This window comes from Eleutherodactylus coqui, chromosome 5, assembly GCF_035609145.1.
Source record: "Eleutherodactylus coqui strain aEleCoq1 chromosome 5, aEleCoq1.hap1, whole genome shotgun sequence".
Taxonomy (NCBI): Eukaryota; Metazoa; Chordata; class Amphibia; order Anura; family Eleutherodactylidae; genus Eleutherodactylus; species Eleutherodactylus coqui.
The window spans coordinates 167947163-167974849 of NC_089841.1; the positions used below are offsets into that span (position 1 = coordinate 167947163).

The 27687-nt window shown below is 42.4% G+C and overlaps 1 protein-coding gene across 3 annotated transcripts in view; it reads left to right on the forward strand.

Annotated features, from left to right (window-relative positions):
* Window positions 1–27687, forward strand: part of TTC28 (tetratricopeptide repeat domain 28) — a 543332-nt gene that overhangs the window by 483178 nt on the left and 32467 nt on the right. For all 3 annotated transcript variants that reach the window (XM_066603685.1, XM_066603686.1, XM_066603687.1), the window contains one exon: window positions 9843–9987. In XM_066603685.1, the coding sequence (XP_066459782.1) occupies window positions 9843–9987 (145 nt within the window). The remainder of the gene's footprint in view (window positions 1–9842; window positions 9988–27687) is intronic.

The window sequence follows — 27687 nt, forward strand, 5'->3', positions numbered from 1 at the left end:
TGTGCTAAACAACACAGCATACACTGCTAAGCTGCACCATACACTGCCCAACCAAGAGCGATAGAGAGACACAGAGAGAGAAAGACAAAGAGAGAAACAATGATAGAGAGACAGAGAGAAAGAGCAATAGAGAGCCAGAGATAGAGACAACGATAGAGAGACAGAGAGAGCAATAAAGAGACAAATTGAGAGAAATATAGAAACACAGAGAGCGATAGAGAGACAGTGAGAGAAAGAGTGATAGAGACAGAGAGAGACAGCAATAGAGAGACAGAGAGCAATAGAGAGACAGAGTAAGAGAGCGATAGAGAGAGACAGTGAGAGAAAGAGCGATAGAAACAGAGAATAAGCGCTAGAGAGACAGAAAGAGAGTTATAAACAGAAAGAGAGAGATAGATAGTGAGACAGACAGAAAGAGCAATAGAGAGACAGAGCGATAGAGAGACAGACATAGAGCAATAGAGAAACAAACAGGGAGCGATAGAGAAACAGACAGAGGGAGAGTGATAGAGAAACAGAGAGAGGGCAATAGAGAGAGAGAGCAATAGAGAGACAGACAGAAAGAGAGAATGATAGAAAGACAGAGATAGCGATAGAGAGAAACAGACAGAGAGAGCATAGAGAGGCAAAGAAAGTGAAAGACAGAGAGCGATAGAGAAACAAATAGAGAGCAATAGACAGAGAGAGTGATAGACAGAACAAAAGCAATAGACAAACAGAATGAGAGCGATAGACAGAACGAAAGTGATAAACAGACAGAACAAGAGTGATAGACAGACTAAACAAGAGTGATAGACAGACAGAACAAGAGCGATGGACAGACAGAACAAGAGTGATAGAGAGACAGAGAGAGCGATAGAGAGAGAGATAGAAATACCCAGTCAAAGCGATAGAGAGACCCAGAAAAAGCGATAGAGAGACAGAAAGAGAGAGAGCTAGAGACAGACAGAGAGAGACAGAGAAAAGCAGAAAGAGACAGACAGACAGAGAGACAAGAGTGATACCGATACAGAAAGCGAGAAAGACAGAGATAGCAATAGACAGACAAAACAGAGAGAGAGAGAGACAACAGAAGAGACAGATAGAGAGACAGATAAAGAGAGATAGGCAGACAGAGAGAGAGACAGACAATGAGAGATACAGACAAACAGAGAGAAAGAGGCAGAGAGTGAAAGACAGAGAGAGACAAATAGAGAGACAGACAGAGAGAAAGACAGACAGAGAAAAAGACCTGTAGGCTTTTTTATATTAGATATCTGCTCCAAATACAAAGTTACACTAAATAATCACCTAACCAGCAGATTTAGAAGTTCACAACCATCACTTTTGAAACATTTTATGTTCGCATAGTAAACATCGGGTCAATCTAGTAGGAGTAAAATTAGTAGCTTGTCAAATCGTGTCAAACTAGGAGAATAAGGATAATACAAGAGTAACTGTAACTCTGCATGTAAAGTATGAGGCAGGATGAAGACAGCAAAACATAGACCTTTGTAGCAGAATAACAGTCTCAGGATGAATCTGTAAAGTCTGAACGCCTTTCTGGAAATTAGGGACATCTGACAATTATGGCACAATAATGCACCTGACTTGCCAGACACAACATCATGCAAACCGACAAAATCAGGCAAGCAGCCAAACGCTGGAACAGCAGTTCTCCATAGCGTGTGTGCATGGTCCAATGAAGGCAGCTCTGCGCATAATGCCGGACTCTGCACCCCTGCAATTATCAGCATTTACAAATGACCTGACAGAACCCATAAAAGGCAAAGAGGTGTTGTGCCATCCGCACGCAGCATGGTGTGTGCCAGTCCTATGCCACGTGTAAGTGGAGGAGACGGGCTGAGAGCACCGAGGAGCTGGTGATTTATATTGGCCTTATGTATTGGCACTAATAAAAGAACATCCTTGGTAAAGGAAAACTGATAAATGCAAGGATACAATGATGTGATCATCTCTTTTAAAATGAAACAATCTCTACTGATTAGAGGGATCAGCTCTGCTGTAATAGATGGCTCCGCTTTAATTATTTAATGGCCAATATTCAGCTGAGCAGTGCCATCTTCTGGAAGATAACATGATTTAAAACGCTTTCAGCACCACACAGTAATTACGGCAATTTATGATAAACCTTTAATCTGCCTCCTTTGACTCGTGGAATTAGAGCGGTTATATATTTATATAGTGGTTCTAAACTAGATTACATCGATGGAATATTATCTCACATGCGTTTTACAGCACATCAGATTCGGCTTGTCAGACATCAAAAAAGTGCTTGGGATGTGAGCAAGATATGATCCATTTCCTTTAACTGTTAGAAATTTATTTCGCGCACTTCTGCTAGATATTACATTTGGTACCATTTATTTCATTTTAATCATATCCTTTCCAGCTTAGAGGTCAACCTCGTGTCAGGTGCGTATGAAACATGGTGGACTAATCATACGATATTCTAAATAATAAACATTGGTTTATTGCAGGGGGAGGGGTTAGAAGTGATTTGCATATGCTCTATTCTTCAACATTAGATACATTTTCTATGTACTCAATTACTCAAAAAGTAATTGAGCAAAAAGGCAAACAAAAAATTGGTTTAGCCCATTTCTGCAAGAACGGCTTAGTTACTATATTTTGCCAAAATGTAGAGGGAAAAAAAACCTTTTCTAAACTTTTCCTGTTTTCTTTCCCTGCAAAAAATGCTGTTCAACGTTTTGTTTTTTAAGTACAGCAATCAGAAGTCACATTTTTGAAAATGACGTGATTTTATTAATGGATGGCACATATACCCGTATATATTTTTTTCCCTTTGTTTGTATATTGTTCTTCGTTCAGTTTGTGCCAGCATATAAATCAAACGACGATCAGCCTCTGTAAACTGATGAACGACTGCTTGCGTACTGTGAATGGAGCTGTGTGGTCGGAAGTGATCTCCAGCCCGCTCCGCCTCCTTACACTGAGCGATCATTGCTCCTGTGTGAAAGTGTGGGAGTGATGACCGTTGGGACGTCCCATGTGAAGGAACCCTCATCCTGTGCAAGTTTTGGGAGTTTATTTTGTGACCACTGGCGTAACTACAGGGGATGCGGTTGCACCCGGGCCCAGGCGCCTTGATGGGCCCATAAGGCCTCTCTTCTCCATTTAGGGAGCCTACTACTATGAATAAAGCATTATAGTTGGGGGCCCTGTTACAGGTTTTGCATTGGGGCCCAGGAGCTTCAAGTTACGCCTCTGTTTGTGACAGTGTTATTAAGTGTTGCACCTCACTCTTTGGATTTGCCACACTTTATAATAGAGAAGCTGCGGTGCTTTTGTGATTTCTATCATATTCTAAGCTGATAATTGCGTGCTTATGTGGCTTTTTTGCAAATTTTTAAGTCGTTTTTCATGCATATGGCTACATGGTAACTCTGCCCATAACCACATCCACTTGACTAACATGAATCGCAAAGCGGCTCCTACTGCAGATACTTAAACTCTGTGTACACAACAATTAGGCTGCATTCCCACGAACGTATATCGGCTTGGTTTTCACGCTGAGCCGATATACATCATCCTCATCTGCAGGGAGGGGGGAGGATGAAAGAGCCAGGAGCAGGAACTGAGCTCCCGCCCCCTCTCTGCCTCCTCTCCGCCCCTCTGCACTATTTGCAATGAAAGGAGGTGGGACAGGGGTGGGGCTAAGTTCTGAGAATTAGCCCCACCCCTGTTCCGCCTCTCCCCATTGCAAATAGTGCAGAGGGGCAGGGAGGAGGCAGAGAGGGGGCGGGAGCTCAGTTCCTACTCCTGGCTCTTCCATCCTCCCCCCCTGCAGATGAGGACGACATATATCGGCTCGGCGTAAAAACCGAGCCGATATACGTTCGTGGGAATGCAACCTTATACTGAGGCAATATTTTTATCTATTGAGCCAGGTTCCTGGTGAAAATACATTGAAAAAAATTGAATGCCACATTTAGGAAACCTCTATGGCATTTAACATAGTAACATAGTATATAAGGCTAAAAAAACATATGTTCATCCAGTTCAGCCTGTTAACCCCTTCCCAATGTTAATCCAGAGGCAGGTAAAAAAAACACTTCTTCCAAGACACTTTAAAAAGTGGTTGAGTGATTGGCACACAGCAATAATTATATCACTCACCTCTTACAGTTGAGATCATAAACTGAAGGCCCTCTTATTTTGTTTCATTGACAGCTGATGTCTGTTTTTCATTATTTCTCGTCTTGTATGTTATATTCGTTGCAGAATATTAGCGCTATATCTTTCTCTACAAAAGCAGTTTTATTGGGAATGAGAGAAATGTAATCTAAATTAAAATGCATGTATGTGTTGCTCCAAAAATTTGAAACTAGACAAGATGTTTTTACGCAAATCTTTATAACGACATGATGAATAAAAGAATAACAGAGGGTTCCAGTGGAAGTACGTCTGCCCATAAATATTACAGTATGGGTGATATATACTGCTGTTATGACCAGGAACCTTCTGTGATTTCATAACTAAGCAAAATGTTTAATAGAGTTTCCTAACTTCTATGTGTCATTTATAATACTGGTGCTCTTTAATGTGGCAGAAGGGCCTTTGGGCCCCACAGACACCAGAGCCTTCGGGAACTTCTGCACTCCAAATAGATACAGTATGCTCCTGTTTGGGTGTCCATTCTTGGAAGGTTGAATTGAACATGTTAGATATATAATTCTCTGTATACAATCAAACTACTAACAACCACTTGTCAGTTAGTATGTGAGTGCTTCTTATGCTCCGCCCCTGGTGATGTCATTGTTCCGCCCATGGTGATGTCATCAAAAGTCCTACAACATATATAAAATATAAAGCCTGACCAACAGAAGAACAACAGAAGGGGAGGACAAAAATAACAAAATTAGAATACAACTAAACAGTTATTTTCTCTGACACAACTCAGCGGTTCCGAGAGAAGACACCAACCTATCACCACCACAGGGTATTGAGGGTATATGCCATAAATGTCTGATGGGTGCAAGTCCCACCTCAGGGACCCACTCCTATTCCCTGACCTCTATCTCGTCTGGCAAGCTAGCCTCTGACTGCCTCATCCAGTAAAAAAAGTAAATGGTGATTTGGCATTGTATGTATGCATCTTTCTCAGTTCACTTCTATGGGAGTCGCAGCTTGGCTGGGTTTCAGCTGTTTCCATGACCCTCACTCTCCTTTCACTGCAGGTCAGCAGCCGACTCTTAAGGAGGTCAGGGGATCCCTATTTTGAAGAATTACCAGAGATGGGATTTGTGTGGGATGATGGAATTACCTCTTTAATATACCCCTGGCCTGATTCACAAATATTTTGCTGTTCCCAAATATTGAAGTTTTCAGAACTTTTAAACTGACCAATAAAAATGGCTATCGAACATTTAAAAAAACTCTTGGATTCAGTGTTGCTCATTAGTCATTTTTGTTTACACTTGAGAAGTGGAAAATAAACTTGGCATCTTCTTGGTTTGTGCAGGAAAATCAATAGCCGTTTGAGAAAAGTATACTTGACTATAGAGACAAAGAAGATGCTGTATCAGCATCAGCGAGGCAAGTGAAGCAATAAAACCTCCTTTCAAGATAAAAGAAACCATTACTTATCCTGTAGCACTTTTTATTGAGATAAGAAAGAGAATAGGCCTTTTTCTCACTTCTGGAGAGAGCCATCCAGTCATAATACCTTGCTAAATGTTTTTCTATAAAAGTATTCTCCACTTGCCATTATTTCCCACAGCGGTATTTATCTGCAGATCAATCATAGAGATAGAAATATAAAACCCTCCATGATAATGTTTGCTGTTATATTAAGTAATTAATGAATACAGGAGTGGAATTGTGCAGATAGTAATATACTTTGTGTTCCATTTCTTACCATTTTTATGATTTCCGCTTGCTGTCAGTGAATATTTAGAAACTGAAACCCCATCATAATCTAGGGTTCATTATAGTATATCAGAGTAGCTGAGTCTGGAGGTCAGGAAAGCCGAGAGAATTGTGCTGATGTTGTGTTTAGCTCCACAAGGATACAATGTAATAAACTCTCAGATATAGGAGGGACTGCAACAACTAATATATGAACAGAAATGTTTCTACTCACTGACAGCAAGTAGAGATCTTGAAATAATAGACAATTAAAAATTACAGTAAAAGTCACATAACTTCATTATACAAGAATCTACTTTAATGATAGAGGACCAAGCAACTTTATTGCTTGCACCTTTTATAGAATACTTTTGGGGGGCTCAGACCTGAATGTGATGTGTCTATGTCTACAATCATACAGCACATACCAAGGTTAGTCAATAGTTGTCCACAATACATCGATAAACTTTATTTCAACAAGAATGGAAAACTTATAATAGCATTGTTTTTCAACATAGACTATTTGCTTTTCAACATTCTTCTTCTGTTGTTCCACGAGCCCTCAGGAAAACAAAAGCAAAAAATACTTTTGGCTCAACAGCAAACCCCTCATGCACCACTTCCTTCAGTTCGTGGTCCGGGGTGAATCAATAATGTCTAAGTTTCTCTTTGGGTGGACCAAATAGATAATAGTATGAAGGGTTGCAATTGGGACTATAAGGAGACAATATCTCAAACTTCAGTTTGTGCAGATGGACATTGTCATGCAACAAGACACTGCCTTTAACCCTTTCCAAGCCAATTTGTATCCTGGTTTTCCTAGGGGGTTTACTCTTTTTCTGCCATTATGCAACAGCGCCATCTGCTGGCTATAGCGAGTACTGCATGAGGTGACACATTGGATAGGCTTTGACAGCAGAGAGGCTGGCAATATACAGTAAGAGAACCCCGACGGACGTCTTCCAACATCTGAGCTGTACAGCCTTAAATCATAATGTCTTAGGATGTCAGACAGTGGATTGGAAAGGGTTAATGTTCTATTACCGCGCCCTGTGAACCCTAAAAATCTGCAAGCATCAATTTTCCTCTTCATGGTTGGCTTTTGCACTATTGCCAAATAGGCAATTGTGGATATTTCCTTACTATAATCTGCCATTTACTCTCCGACTCCTAATAATGACCCCTTGTTTCGTCACCAGTGATGATTCTGTCCAAAAACGATGTCACCTTCGTTATCATAGTGATTCAAATGTTGTTGGCATATGTCCAAGTGTGTTTGCGATAGTGGAGCTATCCTAGTTAGTGTCATGTTTGGACAGTGGAACTGACCTAGCGACTACAAAGCTGTGCAGCGGTGATAAGATGGAAAGCATGCCTATTGATGGGCTTATCGACAACAGGACTGCCTATAGCAACACAAACTGCATTGCAGATACATATTGACTCTCCTCTCGAACCAACGCTAGCAGTGGATCCATAGACTGCCGCATCAAACAAAAGCTGCTCCATACAGCTGCTTCCCACAATCTCACTTCTGGAGCCACATGGGAACATATTGTACATTGCAATGCCCCATATGTTACACCATCATTTATAGCACTTGAGCGGATGTGTATGTCAATTCCCAAAAATGGTACATAAAAAATGATAAAAATTACGGAATGATGTAAATGCAATGCAGGATATTATTAAATAGCCGCACTTTCTCCATATGAATTTCACAACATTTTCAACCTTACAAATCTCAAGTACATCATTATAGCTTAAAAATATTATCCATGTACAGATTGCCATCAGCCATCAAATAAAATGTTAAGTTATAATTAACTCTGACTTTGCTCCAAAAACTGGCGCAGGTAACGGCTTACTATCGCAGGCGATATTTCAATAATGAACTTTTCAAAGTGCAAAGATAGAAAAACATGCATGTATTATTCTTCATTTTACGGCATTTCTGTCCTGTCCTTCTCTGATTGTCATAGCAACCCACATTACCGGAGTCTTCCTGTAAAATTTACAGTCTGGCGTGCCGGAGAATTCAGATAAGAGTCTCATAATGTTCATAATTGAAACTTCCCATAAAAAATATTCCCGGTTACATTGAGTGAAATTAAAATGGAGCGGATTGTTAGTCTTACTAGGAGCTCTGCGGAGAGTGATATTAAAGGGCAATTATTTTATAATGTATTTGTGTTTGCTGCTGCATTCATAAACCGCAGGAAGTCATTTACTCATTACACCTGTGTGCAGTCATTGCCCAAAAATTAAGCAGCATTGAGTCTGCTTGAGTGGATTCTGGGAGACAAAAGATGAGCCGAAAAGTACAGAGATCAGCTTTGTATACCTTATCATAGACCCCATTCAGATGACAGACCCATCTGCTTAGGCCACTCTCGCACATGTCTCCCGAAAACGCTGCGTTTGAAATCGCGGCATCTTACCGCGATTTCAAGCTGCATTTTGGATGCTTGTCACTGCGTTTGGCACGGTTTTTTTAACATACCCTATCATTGTGAAAGGCAATGAGATGTGTTAAAAAAAATGTGAAAACGCACAAAAATAGAACAGACAGTACTTGAAAATTGCAATGTTAACAACGCTGTGTTTGAGCGCAGGTCTGTGATGCCCCATTGAAATCAATGGAAACATAATAACGCGATTAGCACGGCGTTCGAAACACCACACTAATCATGGTAAAAAGCATCCGGAGTGAGAGCGGTCTTAGAGCCTGTACGGCAGCACTTGGGGGCTGTAGAAGGGCTTAACCCTTTCCAATCCACTATCTTTCTACATTCTGATTGAAGCTTGTACTGCTCCAATGTCAGAAGACATCTGATAGGGTATTCTTACCGTCTATTGCCAGCCACTGCACTGTCGAGGCCTCTCTGGCGCACACACACTGGCTTTAGCCAGCGGATGGCACCGTTGTATAACAGCAAAAAGAGAAAGCCCTGTAGGAAACCCTGAATCCAAAATTGGATTAGAAAGAGTTAAAGGCGTTTTCCCACTAAAGACAATTGGCCCCTATTCATAGAATAGGTGACAAATGTCTGATCGCTGTAGGTCCCACCGCTGGGAACTCCACCAATCGGAACAGCGCACCCCAAATGTCCCATGTGAATGGAAGGGTGGTGTGCATAGACCGATGTGCTCAGCTATCTCCATCAGGGCTTCTTCAGATGGGTGGGATTTAGTCCCATTATTAAAAAATGAAAATGGGAAACAAAAAGCTGCATCCTCAAAGGGTTAATGGCCCTGCTTACATGTGGTATATTTGCTGTATCTTGCCGACATGCTATGCATCATCTGATCTGTATTATGCTCCTAAGTCCAACACTAATTTCACCTTTGACATTGGCACAGTCTGACGTACCAGACCAAAACCCAGAAAAATCCACACAAATACACAATTAAAGAAGCTATAAATGTGTCAAGAAAGTTGATTTGAGCTCTAAATATCCTCTAAATGTGAAGCACAATAATAAGTAAGACGCATGGACCAAAAAGACCAGACTGTCATCGATTTACATTTGCCCTGTCTGTACTTACACTTCATTTGTATAAAATATATTGTATAGATAGTAACTAGAGATGAGCGAACCTACTCGTTTCGAGTAATTACTCGATCGAGCACCGCGATTTTCGTGTACTTCAGTACTCGGGTGAAAAGATTCGGGGGGCGCCGGGGGGCGGGGGAGGCGTGGCGGAGCGGGGGGTAGCAGCGGGGAACAGGGGGGAGCCCTCTCTCTCTCCCTCTCCCCCCCCCCCCCACTCCCCGCTGCAACCCCCTGCTCACCCACGGCGCCCCCCGAATCTTTTCGCCCGAGTACGGAAGTACTCGAAAATCGCGGCGCTCGGGCAGAAAAGGGGCGTGGCCGAGTAGGTTCGCTCATCTCTAATAGTAACATTAATATACTTTCCGGAAAGTCGAAAACAAAACATTGACCTTTTCTTTGCCTTTTTGCTTTTAGAAGTTGCCAAAGCATGACCAGCCTGTTCAGCAACACCATGTCACCGGTGAAGGAAAATACCTCTTCTCTCCCCCGAAAACAAGCCTGTACTAGTAAGCCACCTCTTCGAGCCCTCTATGATTTGCTCCTGGCACCAATGGAAGGGGTAAGGATGTGAGATTGATTAGTATCATTATTAACGATGATTTCACATGACCACGTATGGCCAACAAAGTGCAGGAGGTTATTGTATCGGGGCTATCATTTACACCATGTTGTTTATATACCTCAGCAACAAAACTGGGAGTAACCAAATAACAAGGGAAATATACAAACCTCATGCAGATGTTGACTGCTTGAAACTAAACCAACTTCTTCCCCCTTTTCATCTATTTACCATGGCTACCGTGTAAACATAGCCACAACACTGCTCTTTGTGAAGCCAATTAGAAATGTTCGGTTGGCTTGGAGCGGAAAAAATATGTACACAAGTTTCATCTCTTTTAGCTTAAAGAGATAGTCCAACTAGCCCAACATTGGTGGCAGTGGGGGGACATGAAATAGGGAAATATTCTGGTTTTAATATTTTTTTAACACACTTGCCCATCGCTCCCATCCTCACAGTCTGTGGTTACATTGACTGCTGCTTGTTTACCCACTTGACTTCTGCTGGTCGGGGTCTAGTAACTGCAAGCCCATGTGACCTGTATATGCAATGTCACTGGGGTAAGAAGACCCATAGATGTCTAAGGTCATGTGACACGTCACTGAAGCACATAACCAGTGCATCTTTGTTCTAAGCGAACGATTGCTCAATTAATTATTGGGGTTGGGGGGAGTTAGATAAAAAAATAATAATAATTTGGAAAATCCCTTTAAGAAACTAGAATAATATGTTTTTATAGTTTTCAAAAACTTTTATACTTCCTAAAAATCTCCTTTTGAGAGTCTAACGTTAGACTATTTTTACACAGCATTCGGCATGGTATATATTCCAAATGTATCCACGGCATATAACTGGCTGGATGGATGTCACAAGTGTGTCCTTTTTACGTACATCTAACTATTATGTATCTTTTTGGGACTGTTAGAGGACATAGTTGACTACACTTTCCAATACAGTGGTTTCCCTCAGAAATGCAGTATACATTGTTTTACAATGGATGGGAGTCTATTGCAGATGTATGTTGATATGGCATAGTCTTATGGCTTCTTCAGATTGACGAGATTTCGCTTTGAGATGGCACATATACAAGCCGCCCATACGCAATGTCTTCCATCTCATGTATAGATGCGGCAAAATAGAACATGCTGGGTTTTTTTTGCACTTGCATATTATGCACTTCCAACACACTGTTGTGATCGGAACTGCATAAGGCAATGTAATTGATTGCCTGCGAGTTACTGTGTATCACACGGGCGTACAGCGCCCATGTAATATGCGGTCATCATATGCCCATGTGAGTCCGGCCTTAGGTGTTGGAATTTAGCTATATAGGAACTGACCCATTCCAAAACTCCAGAAAAAGAAGAAAAGTGCTATCATGTGCCCGATTGTTGTTGGTCTTTTCTCGCCGCGGCACAGTATATCTTCCGCACTCACCTTGTTTGCTTATGTACACACAAGCTTTTTAGGACTTATAGAGGACTATAGGACTTTATTGTGGAGGAAGACCCTTCCAGATAATCAGCCTAATAATACAGGACAATGGGACTATGGCAGTTTGGGGTAAACGCACGATAATAGGTTCAATAAGTTGAGATTAACATGCTTCATTTACAGCGGCATGGACATTGGGCAATGTGTTACAAATCCGTACTGGATTCTCATTCAGGTAATCTATCTGAAGTGTCTTTCCGATAGATTTCAGATACACACGGTGTACAGAGCCATCCATAGTCCCCCTCTTCTGCATTACTCTGCTCATTACAAAACTGTGCGGGAAATACAATAAAAAGCCCAATGATAATAATAATAAAACATCGTGTTAATTTATATGAAATACAAAGTGTAGGCCCCCTGTCCATGGCCGAGGGGAGGAGGGGGGAGAGCTGACAGGTCTCTGAGATGAGCCTATCTAATAGGCAGGCTCACTGTGGAGAATTGCGGCAATCACAGCATGTCGCACTTTAAATCTCACAAGCAGAGAATCGCTATGATTCTCGGCTTGTGGACACCGGAGCTGCGCTTTCCATAGCTTTTCAGAGCATATTCGCCTGCAGATCATCGCCCGTGGACAGGCAGCCTAAGGCCTCATGCCCACGGCTGTGACATACTCCGCCCGCGGAATATCGCAGCGGAGTCCGTCACAGCGCCCTCCCAAAGACCACATACTCACCGCTCCGGATCCGCCGCTCGAGTCCCGCCTGGCGAGCTGGCGCACATGTGCAGTACAGGGAGTGACTCACCGGCAGTGGGTGATGACGCGGCCGGCAGTGGGCGGTGACACGCAATCACGCAATACTTCTGCTGTACTCACAGCGGAAGTATCGCGTGACGGCCGGCTTCCATTGACTACAATGGAAGCTGGCCGCGCGTTTTTCGCGGCAATTAGAACATGCCACAGTTTCCGCTGAAAAGGGTGACAAATGCAATATATTAGAAACAACATAGAAACGTCTTAACCTTCCCATATACATGGAATATCCTTTATGTATGTACCGGACAACTGCAAATTGTAACACAGATAACAAAAACAATTTCTGATCATACTTGATGAATTTCCTTTTATGCCTCAGTTTGCATCAAACCCCGATGCCTGAAAAGAATGACGTAAATATATGTCTATAAGCCAATAAACAGGAAAGTATCAGCTTTCTCAGCAGCCTATATACCATCCTACACTGCTGTCACAAATGGAGTTTACCTCTAATGAACTCTAGAGGGAGCCAGGCATCCAATGTATTTATCACAACACACAGCACTTGTTAGGGATTATACTGCTGGACTAGATGTGCCGGAGATGCTAGGCGGGAAAAATGGTGAACTCACCTTAATATATCAGTTTTTAATACTGTTTTGTTAATTGTTTAATAATAAAACTGCATTTACTAAATTAATGAGAACATATTATTATCAGGATTGATGATCTGCGGCTGCTTCTATCTAACCAGCATTAGCAGCATAATTGCACTGAAGTTCATCAACCACAAAACGTTTGTTCGGCCGTCACATATTGACATAATGCTGAACACTGGTTATTGTATGAACCTGGAAAGTCTCCTTTGTGTACGACAAACATATGTGCAGTGCCTACTTGACCGAACGTATGCCAAAGAATGGCCTCCCTGTATACACCTGGCTGGGATGCATCAACTCACCTTCTTAACTGTATGGAATAGTGTAGTAAACTAGGCTATTCCATACAGAGGCAACCAGTGAATATAAAGAGATATTGTGTGTGTGTATATATATATATATCATGCCATACATATTTTCATATTTTTTGCAACATGTACCAATGCCTATACAGTGGCACACAGCCTTATTTCAGAGCTATACATGAGGAAATACTAGACATTAGACATGTACTGTACTTCTAAAAGACGGCTTTGACCCAATGTAAGAAGAGGCTAATGGAGTAGTCTGGATATGGTGCAGCGTGGTAAAGACTGCAGTTCTGATGTATACCTAAAAATCAGTCTCTTCTTACCAATTCCTGATGCGCTGCTGCTATAAAGGCTAGCTAAATATTAACATATCAATATTTTCATCACGTTTTATTGTTGTTTTACGAATCGGTTAGTACAAGGGTCAGCTCATTGTGTCCAGAAATAGTATTGTTTGCATATCATGTAGTAAGACTTTTTCACCTGTTGAATAACTCACTGTTAGCCCATGGGAATAGACTCTAAAGCGCCATTTACACGTAACAATTATCGCTCAAAATATGCTGAAACGATTGCTTTCGAGCGATAATCATTGCATGTATATGCTACCATCGTTTGCTTTTCGGCCGAACGATGATTTTATGTTGAGTTTAAAACCCATGGTTTGGCTGCACAGCTGATAGCAGGGTGCGCTGATAACATTGTATTCAGCTGCAGAACAAAGGGACTGTATGCAGATAACAGACCACCTGCTGCTCTCTGCATATAGGGAAGGGAGCTTCATTTACATGCAAATGAAGCTAATATGCTGCTAATGAGCATTAGTGCCCATTAGCAGCTTATGCTAAATGATCGATCAAGCTGTTATTCTCCCTATCTTTTGAATGAATTATGAGCAATCAACTTTGCATGTAAATGAGGATTAAGGGAGTTTGCCATCAGATTATGAAACATGGCCACAGGGATTCCTATCCATACACACATAAGAACATTAGTGAGGCTGTACTATTAGTAGTTAGTAAATACCTGGCTCTCAAACTGACCTAAGACAGGAAAAGGCCTTTCCAAGATTACTGCCAAAATTCTCTGGAACTTCCCTGTAGTAAGATTCCCATTATTTACTTAAATTAAGGAGCCAAACCATGAAAGACTGCATAATACTATTATTTCTCCACCAGCAAACTTTAGAGCTGGTAGGAAGTGTCCTCTTTGTCCTTCAGACTGCTAGATGGTGAAGCGTGGCTCCTGGCCACAGAGAATACAATGGTGTGCAGTACTGCACTTAGTGATCTCCAGCTTGTACGTGGCTGCTTAGTCCTGGAACGTATACGGTGTATATATACAACATTTATACTTGAATATCATTTGCCAGCCTCATTGCGCTGGGTCATTATGTAAAACTCCAATATGTGCTGCCATTTCAATTAACTTTTTTTTGGTTCCCAATCTGTACTTCTCATTAACCCAACCACAGACATTTAGCTTGTGGCTGCACATTGTAATTTCTCTTTCTGTCCAGCATTCTCTCATTTTGCAAAAATGTTTCCATCTCCCGTGAATATATATATGTGCTTTTTTTTACTACTTTGAGTGGCTCAGTTGTTGATTTTGGCAGATTACACAACTTTCCAGCCATTCTTTTAGCTAAGAAAATCTGCCTGCATCTTGCACAGAGTATATGTTAATCCTACTTTTTCACTCCGGCATATAACCCCTCGCATCTTGTGTCTGACTTATCCAGCGTAAAGTAACATATTTTACTCAATGTGTTGCTTGTCCTCAAAATATTACGTGCCATTCCCTGATGAGACATCCATGTAAGTCCCTCTTTTACAGCCTATAAACCTGAAAACATACGGTTTTCTTTAGCGGAACTTCTGAATCTTTATATCGTTTTGCTATAATTGGATGTGCACAGAATATAATCTCATTATGATATTATTATCTTGTGCCAGACTAACCCTTGACGGTCCATTCATTATCTGCATCATTATCACGCCTTGTTTGTAGCTTTGAAGTTGTGGACCATTATTTAGGTAGTTTGACTCATTCATTACATACCAGCTTTTGGCAGTGCTCTTTTAGAATTATGATTCCCTATGTGATTTCTGGCCTCCACACAAGTCTTTTATATGGGAGTGCCAAAAAGAATTTTACATGTAACTTTTCCAGCAGGAGATGGAATGTTAAGTTGCAGATGTTTAGAATAAAGGTAACAAACACCAGCAGAAGTTACTTGCTCACTCTCACTTTATCAGCCAGTTTACTGTTGGTCAGTGTCACGTGCTCCGCTTACTAGCTATTGAGGAACTTGTCTACATATAAGTGTACTGTATCTAGCTCCCCAGTATTTGCAGAGGACATTACATAAACAACAGGGTACACTAACTGGATAAGAAGTGGTTATGTGACTCCCATGGTATATTACAATACTAGTAATTATTAGGAAATTATAGTACCAGTGTTTCTGGTGGCGTAATGCATCACACAACTATGCTACATGGTACTTCCATTATGATCCCCACACATCACACACACAGCTCTACTACATCCATCCTGATTTCCACACATTACACACACAGCTCTACTACATCTATTCTGATTCACACACATTACACACACAGCTCTACTACATCTATTCTGATTCACACACATTACACACACAGCTCTACTACATGCCACACACAGTTCTACTACACCCATCCTGATTCACACACATTACACACACAGCTCTACTGCATCCATCCTGATTTCCACATATTACACACACAGCACATGACACACACAGCTCACTACATCCTGATTAACATACACACAGCTCTGCTACATGGTACATCCATTATGATCCCCACACATTACACACACAGCTCTACTACATCCATCCTGACCCCACACATGACACACACAGCACATGACACACACAGCTTTGCTACATCCTGATTCACACATACACAGCCCTGCTACATGGTACATCCATTATGATCCCCACACATCACACACACAGCTCTACTACATCCATCCTGACCCCACACATAACACACACAGGACATGACATACACAGCTCTGCTGCATCCTGATTCACACACATCACACACACAGCCCTACTACATGCATCCTGATTCACACACGACATACACAGCTCTACTACATCTATCCTGATTCACACACATGAGACACACAACACTACTACCGCCATGCTGATTCACACACAGCTCTGCTACATCCTGATTCACACATATAACACACACACAGCTCTGCTACATCCACATCCATCCTGATTTCCACACATTACCAGACTCCTGGATACAGTAATGAGCCCCTGGTCATGTGCTTCTTGACCCCACCCACACAGGTGATCACATGACAGTGACATCAACACAGGTCCTGGTAGTAGCTGCTGTCGGATTATCCGGTATACAGTACTTTTTACCAAACTGTACAATGGCTCCTCCCACAACAGTGATATCAACGCAGGTCCTTCAGCCTACCGGATCTCTAAGGTGACGGTAGGTCGGTGTCTTCTGTCATGACCGCTGAGTTGTGTCTGACATAATAGCGGTTTAGTTGTATTCTCATTTTCTTATTTTTGTCCTGCCTTTTTCAAGAGCCCTAACTGTAATGTTCTTCTGTTGGTCAGGCTCTGTGTTTTATATATGTTGTAGGACCTTTGATAACATCACCAGGGGCAGAGCATTAGAAGCACTCACATACTAACTGACAAGTGGTCGTTCGTAGTTTGATGATATATATAGACATTTACCCCCTGCTCATGACAATCCTTTTGGCTGTATTATGTTGAACTTGTTTTTAGGTAGAATGGATATTAATAAATATGAATGCTGTGTTTGTTCACAGGGAATATTTACACTGAACTATCACTGCATTAAGAATACCTACTCAATAATGGGTTGGTCCACCATTGTGGGTGATTACAGCCTTCAGATGTTGGAGAACAATGTGGTGAACATCCTCCATACTCAGCTCGACTCATGCCCACTGCAGCAGCTCCGTTAGTTGGTGCACATTTTGCGGATAAGTGGGAGCAGATCTCACACCATAATCAAGCATATCCCAAACATGTTCTATGGGGTTACAGTCCAGTGAATTTGGGGGGCCAAAGTAGTGTGGAGAATTCATTGTCATGTTCTTCCAACCACTCTCTAGTGATCTGAACTCAATGACATGGAGAGTTGTCCTGTTGAAAGATAGCAATGTGATCAGGGAAGACTTCCTTAAGATATAGGTGCAGATGGTCAGCTAATATGTCTTTGTAGCGTTTACCATTCAAGGATTGTGGTTTGGTGGCGAATTGGACTAGGCCATGCAGGAAAATGTTCCCCAGACCATGACACTGCTACCATTGGCCTGTTGAACTCCAACGGCACACCCATAGGATTTGGCTTCATGCTGTTAACACCAGATGCAGACCTAGCCATCCATGTGGTTCAGCAGTAAACAGGACTTATAACTCCAGATGATTTTCTGCCATGTGTCCAAGTGCCAATGACATCTTTGCTGGGCCCATGCAAGGTTTTGTTATCAATGATGCAGGGTCATCAGAGGCACCCTTGATGGTCTTCAGCTATTTAACCCCAGTTGACGCAAGGAAATTTGTCTTAATTTGCCTGCTATTGTACTACTGGATCAGTTGACCCATTGTGGCACGTCACTGCTAAGATACCAGACGTGCCATCTGACGCTCGCCTCTACAATCAACCACACATGACCTGTCACTGTGTGATCTTCTGCCAAAATTCTGCCTGCAGTCAAAGACACTCAGGTCACCAAGTTTACCTATGAAAGCTAAATCTTGCCTTCCGCTGCATAGAGGAGGTCAGCTGAATATCTGAGAGCAGAGCATGATGTAGCCATCACATGGTACCGCCTAACCAATCAAAAGATGTCACGAGCAAGTTGTTCATAATGCAGGGATCATTCAGTGTATATATAGATCGCAGGGTCCTGTTTATATCACACGTGTCTTCAATTAATTAATTTCTCCAATTTGCTGAGAAGAGCTCCATACATAAACATTTCATTGAAGGCTGTGATTGATGCCTGACAGTGGCATCCATCAACCATAGATTATAATGATAACTGTTTAATGATGTGTCTGTTAAAAGGGATACCATTATAGCCTATGGTTGATAGAAGCTGCTGTTAGGCATCTGTTTAATGCATCTGTCACCTATAAGCTGTAATATTAGCTTTTCACATCATATCCGTGAAACGGATGCTGACATATATGTTGAACGGATGCCTGCGATGGATGTCATTCAATGGTATCAATCACCCATAGCCTACCACATTAAAAAAATAAATAAATACGATTGCTGGGAGGCCAGTGTAACTATTCTCCTCTCTATATTATCCTAAATAAGCTAAGGATATGGTCAGGTAGGCTATACAGTCTTCTTATTCATCATAACTGTATGACAGGAGCCTATCTCATCAGTGTTGTCCATCCCTGTGAAGAGCCTGTGTGGCGGAGTCCACGGAGATATTCTGGTGCCTATGTGAATGACATACAGCTCTTCATAGACTCAAATACGAGAATGTTTCACTGAAGCCTGTCACACTGTCATGTGACATCCTTATTGCTGTATGATATATAGAGAGAGAAGCTGCAAGGAAAGAGCAGATGAGAAACTGACACATGGAATTCCATAATGAAGCACATGGGAAACTTTTTAGTTTTGGTTGAAGTCTCCCAAGGGTCATTGATGCGTCCAGGCCGCATTCTGTAGTTCTGGAATCTTCACTTTCAAAACACCAAAACTTTTAGATTCCTTTTTATCCAATTTTTTTTGGGGGGGGGGGGGGGGACGGGGGGACGGAGTGGCCAAAAAAGTGCAGCTCTGCCTGTCTGCCTTTTTTTCTGATTAATATGGAATTAGTAATGCAATATTTTAATAAGTTGGACTTTTATGAATGTAGTAATATCTATTTTTTTTTTTTTTACTTCTAATATTTATTTTTATAACAATTCAAAAATATTTATTTACTTATTTTTTACCTTTTTATTAGTCCCCATAGGGACTTGAACTTGTGATCATTTGATCGATTATACAGTATAATGCAATATTATGGTAGTGCATTATGCTGTATTTCAACAGACTGCCTGTTAAAGACTAATAGGAAAACAATCACAGTAGCCCTGCCCTGATGGCCTTAAGAGGTTGGATCTCGAGCCTGCTCCATACAGAGTATATGCTGTGGACGGTTATGTACGTGCTAACTGAACAAGGTATGTACAGTTAACACGTAAATATTCATATATGTGTCATGAAAGGGTTAAAGGGTTTGTCCTATTTCTAGCTGTTTTGCTGCAGGAAACAGACAGCTCTGTACATTGTGCAGTGGCCAGGGTTGGTACTACAGGCTGAGTCCCGTTCATTTCAATAGGACTCAGCCTGCAGTAACAACTCAGGCTATTGTACAGCGTATGAAGCTGCCTGCTTCCTGCAGAAAAACAGCTACGAATGGGATAACCCCTTCATGACACATATATGTCTATTTACGTGTTAACTGCACATACCTTGTTCAGTTAGCATGTATATATGCCGTATACGGAGCAGGCTCGGTAGCCAAACCTGCTCCATACACAGTGGGTATCGGCTGTCTCTAACAGCCAACACCCACCTGCAACAGCCATGACCAGAGATAACTCTGATCGTGGCTGTTAACCCTTAAAGGAGATGTCCCGCGCCGAAACGGGTTTTTTTTTTTTTAACCCCCCCCCCCCCGTTCGGCGCGAGACAACCCCGATGCAGGGGTTAAAAAAACCACCCGCACAGCGCTTACCTGAATCCCGGCGGTCCGGCGTCTTCATACTCACCTGCTGAAGATGGCCGCCGGGATCCTCTGTCTTCATGGACCGCAGGGCTTCTGTGCGGTCCATTGCCGATTCCAGCCTCCTGATTGGCTGGAATCGGCACGTGACGGGGCGGAGCTACACGGAGCTACACGGAGCCCCATAGAGAAGAGGAGAAGACCCGGACTGCGCAAGCGCGGCTAATTTGGCCATCGGAGGGCGAAAATTAGTCGGCACCATGGAGACGAGGACGCCAGCAACGGAGCAGGTAAGTATAAAACTTTTTATAACTTCTGTATGGCTCATAATTAATGCACAATGTACATTACAAAGTGCATTATTATGGCCATACAGAAGTGTATAGACCCACTTGCTGCCTCGGGACATCTCCTTTAACCCAAAAAAGGGCCAACCACTGTAAAGGCCTACCCTTTTATATTACATATAAACCATGCCAATTAAAACCCATTCATAATAACCTGGGGGGCATCAACTTGCAAATCATTAATAGTTTATCTAGTGGGCACACTAAGGCCTCATTCAAACGAGTGTCTTTTTCGCGCACAAATAGCCGCACAAAAGAATGCCGCTCACATGTGGAAAAATCGCGGGAACAAAGCAGAAGGTGCGATCTACATTCGCGCATAATTTGCTCGTTCACACAATCAGAGGTGCGTCCAGCTCCCATAGGAGTCAATGGCAACTTCTGCACAACATGCACCAAAGATATGCCAGGTCCTATCTTATCTCGCTGCATGCACCTTAGATGCAGCATTGGAGTCACACATTTCCTATATTTTGCAAATATTTTGTGCATCTAATAATCATTCATGTGAACGCTTTAATAGGAAACCATTGGTTCTAACAGACGCAATGTTCTTGCGCAGCTATTTATGCACAAAAAAACGCTTGTCTGAACGGGGCCTAAAGTTGCAAAATTGAGTATAGCTTATGCGAAATAATGGCTGGCAACCAAAGCCTAGAGAGGGCACATGTGATGTGGATGCTGATGATGTGCAGCTTTCACTTCCACAGATGAATCAGCCCTTGAAGAGATTTATGCCAGCTTACACTGTGCAGCGGAATAAATCTGATGCCTGGCGTCACCAGCAGATACGCTAACACATACATATAAATAGGCTCCTAGAACAATAGCATCCAGCTTATGTCCTCGCGGACAGATTTACAAAACTACACAGCTGAAAAGATCCAAATAGAGAAAGAAGTAACAATTGCTTTCTATCTTGCATCCTCGCCTCGTCCTCCGCCCTGTATAACATATGAATTCCTCCAGGCCGTGTTGGATGAGATGTTTGGCATTCATGTACCTTGTAACTCATTGATGAAACCATGTTCTCCAGCAGAGGGTTGGCAGCCATTTCTGTATCATTAACCACTTTAATGATTTGCCACAGCATCACTGACCATGAGAGACTGTTACATGTTTCCATTATAGAGCCTAGGCACAAAGTAGCGGCTGAAAACAATGCAGAAGTGTCCTTTCTTAGTGACTGGAGCTTTGCTATTGTTTCCATGCACTGCGACAGGAACAGTCTTTTTATTCTGAAATGTTACCAAAACAGAGGTATTCTATTCTAAAATATCACAGACATAAGAATACGGATAAGTATAATATTATGGTCTAAAGGGGAAATATGTAAAGATTGTATTAGCAGAATCAATAGATTAGTCAATACAGCAAGAAATGCTTAGGAGCTCCGAAGGTACATTATGGGGTCATACTCGCACCACCATTGCTTGCCCCTTCTCCAACATCTATTCCCCTTTTGACTAGATGGATGTAATACAAGCGTCATGTTCTAAATAAATCTAATCTAAAATCATGTACTATCAGCTTTAGAGGCTCTCAATCTACATGCCAGGGAAATATATTTATCAGATCTTGCTATCCAGATCAGAAAATCTCAGTCATGTAATCACTAGGATTTCCTGAGTATCCCTGTTGCCAGTGCCCACCAGCCGTCCAGAAGAAGAGTATATGTATAGTATATATGCTCTACCAATTAGCAAAGACATCTCTGAGTTAAAGCGATCCCCCAGTCCTGGGCAAACAAAGATGATTACTGATGTAAACTGTGTTTTAGTATGCATCATTAGTCTAAGACACTACATGCTGCTCCTAATGGGCAGTGCTGCTCATGTGGACAGCAATAGCCAATCAAAACATCATGTAGTGTGTTAAGGCCCTTTTACATGCAACAATTATCGCTCCAAATGCGTCCAAAGGGCCAAAAATGAGCGATAATTGTTACATGTAAATGCGGGCATTGTGGACTTTTTGTTTGAATGATGGATTTTAGTTGCACTTAAAATCCATTGTTCAGCCGCTGAGAGACTGAGAAAATATATTCCATTTGAATGTATTTTGCTCAACTTACAAAAGACTGCATGATGTTCTCTCCACGGCATATTTACACCAGCCCCAGGACAACAATGGAATGTGTCAGCAGCTGCTGGGTGTGTGTTTAAACACACACTGGGCTCTACAAACAGCTTCTGGAAGTCCTTTTACATGCAAATGAAGATGATAAAATGTAAATGGCCATTAATACCTTATGCTTTTAGATATCTAAATCTTTCAATTTTTCAGTCATTTGAAAGATTATCTTTGCATGTAAAAGGGCCTTTCGACTACCAATGCAGACTAATGCACAATGTACATTAGTAGTCAGAGAAGCAATGCACCCATCTTTGTTTCTCCAGGACCAGAGGGTCACTTTAAATGATTTTTGGGGACTTCATTATACTGGTTTATATTTACTAAAGACCATTAATATCATATATATGGGTGTCTGACCTCCTGCACCTTCACTGATTTAACAGGGAAAGTGCTGCGGCCTCTTAATTGTGTATTGGGCACAGCTTTGTATACTTTATAGTGACTTTGCCTGGTACTGCTGCCCAGTTCCGTTTACCTGAGTGGAGGGGTTTGCAAAATGTTACCTTGTAATTTACTAGTTTAATGTAACAAAAAATAAAAACAAATAAAGGTGAAAAAAATACAAATTATAATATTCTTATCATTTACAATGAAGAGCACATTATTCTATATCTTTTATTCTGTATAATACATACTGTATCTCAGTCAAGGCTGTATTTACATGGGATGGTTGAACTGTGGTTAAAACCTCCAAATCTGCATGTGGTTTTTGCTGCAATTTGGTGCTGTTGTTGGTGTGACTGTGATATTTACTGCGACCACATGAAAAACCAAATGTCAACTGCCCTGTGTAAATACCGCCTAAGGGCTTATTCAGACGACTGTATATCGGCCGCATATTCACGCCGGCTGATATACGGCGTCCCTCTCTGCAGGGGGAGGAGGCTGGAAGAGTCGGGAGCAGTGCTCTGAGCTGCTGCCCCCTCTCCACCAACTCTCCACCCCCTCTGCACTATTTGTAATGATATACTGTCGTCTGAATAAGCCCTAATGGGAAGATTCCTGACCACCCTTGATTGGTATGAAACAATCTCATCTTTTTCGAAACAAACATCTGCAGCATTTCGGGTGTGTAATTGGATGTTTGCAGCTGCTGAAGACCTTTTTTTTTTAAAGCGCCAGCACTACCTACTGTTGTCACAGACAGGAACTTCCTACACAAATGATCCATGACAGACCTTTTCTGCAGGAACAGATAAGCAGTGCCATATGTAGCTCCGCTCGTCTCTGTATAATTGTCAGGTGCTGATAGGAAAACGTGAAGTTTATTGAAATCTTATTTCCAAACATATCAATGGGAAATTTCCTTTGACAGTTCTTATAGTATTATGAATAATACCGTTTAGCACGGCCTGTTTTTTGGAGATAACTTCAGTGGTCAGTTTCAGTGTAGATTGTCTGCCTAAGTATCACTGTAACCCTCTATAGGAGCAGTGAAAGTCTGTCTAAACATTGAAGAAGTTTTCCAGGCATTTAACTGCTTTCAGTACTGATGACCTATCCTCAGCAGATCTCAGCACCTGTACTTACTGCAGCAGGGCCAAACGTCTGCATTGGAGTCGGAGCTGGAAGTGCCATACAAGGTATAACTCCCATGAATTTCAATAGACAGGTCATCAGTACAGGTTAAACGCCTAGAAAACCCCTTTAATTTCAATAGACAGGTCATCAGTACAGGTTAAATGCCTAGAAAACCCCTTTAACCCCTTAAGAACCAAGTGCAATAAATTTACAGTGCTCGGTTCTGGGCTTTAATCCTGCCAATAACAAAAGTACAGCGTGGAATTAAAGCTCTTGCTCCTGCAATTAAACAAGAGCAGTTCGGGTCCTCGGCTCTTAGTCATAGCCAAGGACCTGGAGGATTCTTATTTTGCCTTCTCCTTTTCAGACTACATAGTGCTCTAAGAGCACTATGTAGGGAAGAGAGAAAGCGGAAGTGTTACTGCTAAGTTCTACCCGTCCCGCCCTCTCCCATTGCAAACAGTGGCGAGGGGCGAAGAGGGGGCAGGAGCTCAGTGCACTAGCTCCTGGCCCGCCTCCTCCCCTTGCAGAGAGGGGCAGCGTATATCGGCCAGCCATGACAACCCGACCGATATATGCCTGTCCGAATAAGCCCTTAAATTTGCACTTGTGCGGTTACATGATACAAAATTTGCACATAAAAGTGCGGTGCCATCACTATCCCCTGCTATGGCTGTGACAGCTGCAGCAGGGGATTCCTTGGATGTGAAACCCCTGCATGCTGTCACATCCACGGGTTTAACCTTGTTGTCGATGGGGCCGGCGGCAGCATCGCCGGACCATTGAAAACATACGGAGAAGATCACAATCCTCTGCCACAACTGTGACAGGGAATGCATTTATCATCATAGCGCTCAGCCAATCAGAGGCAGCACCTTCAGGAGTTGGGCATTTTTAAATCTTGTCCAAGAAGAAAATACTTTAGAACAGTGCAGGGGACCTGGGGAGAAGACGCCCCGGAGAGATGATGGGTTTTTTTTTTATTATTATTTTTCCAAGCAGCTAGGGCTTATTTTCAGGGAGGGACTTACATTTCAAGCCCTTCCTCGAAAATCCCTGCGGGGTTGCCTTCATCCCATTGCTTTCAATGGGGCCAGCACTGTTGCCTCCCCTTTGAAAGCAATGAGAGAACATCGCGCTCCTCTGCCACAGCTGTGGCAGCTGTGGCAGGGAATTCTTAATCCCCGCGGGGAGTCCCCGTATTGCTGAACACAGTGACAGCGCTGTCACAGTGTTCAGTGATGAGGGGACTCCCCGTGGGGCTGAAGGCATTCCCTGTCACAGCTGTGGCAGAGGAGCGCGATCTTCTCTGTATGTTTTCAATAGGGCGGCAGCAGTGCTGGCCCCGGTTCCATTGACAACAAGGTGAATCCCCTGGATGTGACAGTATCCAGGGGTTTCACATCCAAGGAACTCCCTGCTGCAGCTGTCACAGCAGTAGCAGTGCATAGCGATCCTCTCCCATTGCTTTTAATTGGGCTGCACTATATGTGTAAATTTTAGGATCGTGTGTGAATCGCAAAATGCTGTCCTATGTTTTGCAGATGCGAATTTTATTCGCTTGTAAAAAAACGGACAAGTAACTGCTTTCATTGGAAACCATCTGTTCTAATAGATACGAATCACAAACGCACCTAACATGCGTGAAAAAACACTCGTCTGACTGAGCCCTAAAACTAAAAAAGAGGGGGAAAAAATCAGTGAAAAAAAATATTTTAAAAATCGCCCTATATGTCACAGAAAAAAAACACAGCTGAAGACGAAAAAAATAGGGCCATAAAACCACCATATGGATAAAAGCCTTAAACAGTGTCTGGTCCTTTAGGTACAAAACAGCCTGGTCCTTAAGGAGTTAATTCTATAAAATACCAGGTCACGGTTTCCATTATTTTGTGTAGTATACAGCGCCCATATAATAATTGTACAGGTACCGTGTCTGCGCTTCTTTGCATTGTTCATTTGGTCGCCTAGAAAAAAATCCAGACAGTGAAAATAGATTGTTGTAAGGAGCAGGAGGTTAAATGTAAGATTTATTACCCTCTCATAGTAAATCCACTCGGAGATCTCTCCTTAACAGCATAATCTGCACAGTAAAACTTGCACAAGTTAGTAAGTAGGGGGCAGCACAACAACACAGCAGAGCTCATTGTTCTCTGCGCTGGAGGATAATCTGTACTTGTGCCATGCTGTCAGAAAGATGCATATGCTACATGTAGACAGTGATGCCCTGACATCATTACTCTCCGCATTCACCCCAGTATCGCTAACACATACTGCTTCATTTCCTTCCCTGTTTCAGACTGTACAAGAACACTGTGTTATTAAATAGTACCTTACCAGGCAATATTGGGTCAGTGCATTCAGTATACAAATAAGGGCGGCTTCATACAAGCGTATTTCGCCGCATGCTGCCCGCTTGACACAGTCATGCATCCCGCAGCAAGTACGCAATGATATTGCATACCTGCTGCATGCTGCCGATAGCCATGCACTATTCTTGACATATGTGCATGCGTAATATGTGCCAAGATAAAACATGCTGCAATCTTTATTGCGCACGTATTTTGCGCAGTATGTCTGAGCAGCAACATGGAAGCCTATGGCAGATTGGTACAGCGTATTATGTATGCAAAACCTGCACATGTAATACGCTGTAACAATATGTTCTTGTGAAGGGGCACTAAAAAGCAGTGTTCACGGTCTTAGAATTCCAAATGAAGACAAGCTAAATTATTAATCAACAGGTTTTATAGCTTTGCACCAATATATCCTGTCAGTTATGCTATAACTGGTAGAAGTAGGGTATTCACTAGATTTACTCTTTGTAAAAAGCATCAAGCACCTAGAAGGAGTTGTCGTTTTGCTAAAAAACTTGGCATGCGGTTACATCTCAAATTAGAGTTGTGGTGTGATTAGATGAAGGGTTTCCTGCCACCTGAGGCCCTGAAAGTTGTTCCAGCGTTGGTCTATAGAGAGGCTCTCAGTGGCTCCTTGTGTGTAGTAGCCATCTCTGTCCGCTTGTGTAGAGCTTGTTGACCACTAGATGCCTCTATGACACAATTGAAGAGACTTTGCCCAGTTAATAGAGTTTAAGAGGGTGCTCATCATTAGAGTATGAGAAGCCGAATGGTTGTATTGACAAATTGCCCACCAACTGGGCCATTTTGACCAGACTGTTAGAAGGTTTTGGTACCCTTGGATGCCTGAAGGCATGCATACAATGCAATAAGGCTCAGGATGCCCTCGATAGACCATCAGTAGAGAGAATAGTCTTATCGTCTAAAAAGCGCGAGCAGCTCCAACTGTTTCATTGTCCGCCATCCAGAGACAGGTGGCGCCATCGTTACAGGCCCCTGTGTCTGTCAGAACCATTTCTAGGTGCTTGGCTGCAGGACATTTGGTCTCACAGCACCCATTACGGGTACTGCATTTGACACCCACCCACAGTCGCCTTCATTTGCAGTGGTGTCATGAACAATGAAACTGGACTGCTAAAGAGTGAAACTCGGTTGTTTTTAGTAACCAATCCAGGTTTATTTTGAGTACGGATGTCAGTGTTTGAGTCTGGAGACCTTGGGGTGAGCGCGTCAATCCTGCCTTTGTTGGGCAGCAGCACACTGCCCCCACTGCTGGTGTGATGATCTGGGGGGCCATTGCATACAACAGGCTGTCACCCGTAATAGTGCTATGAGGGACAATGACCACTCAGCGATATGTTCTGGACATCCTGTAGCCACATG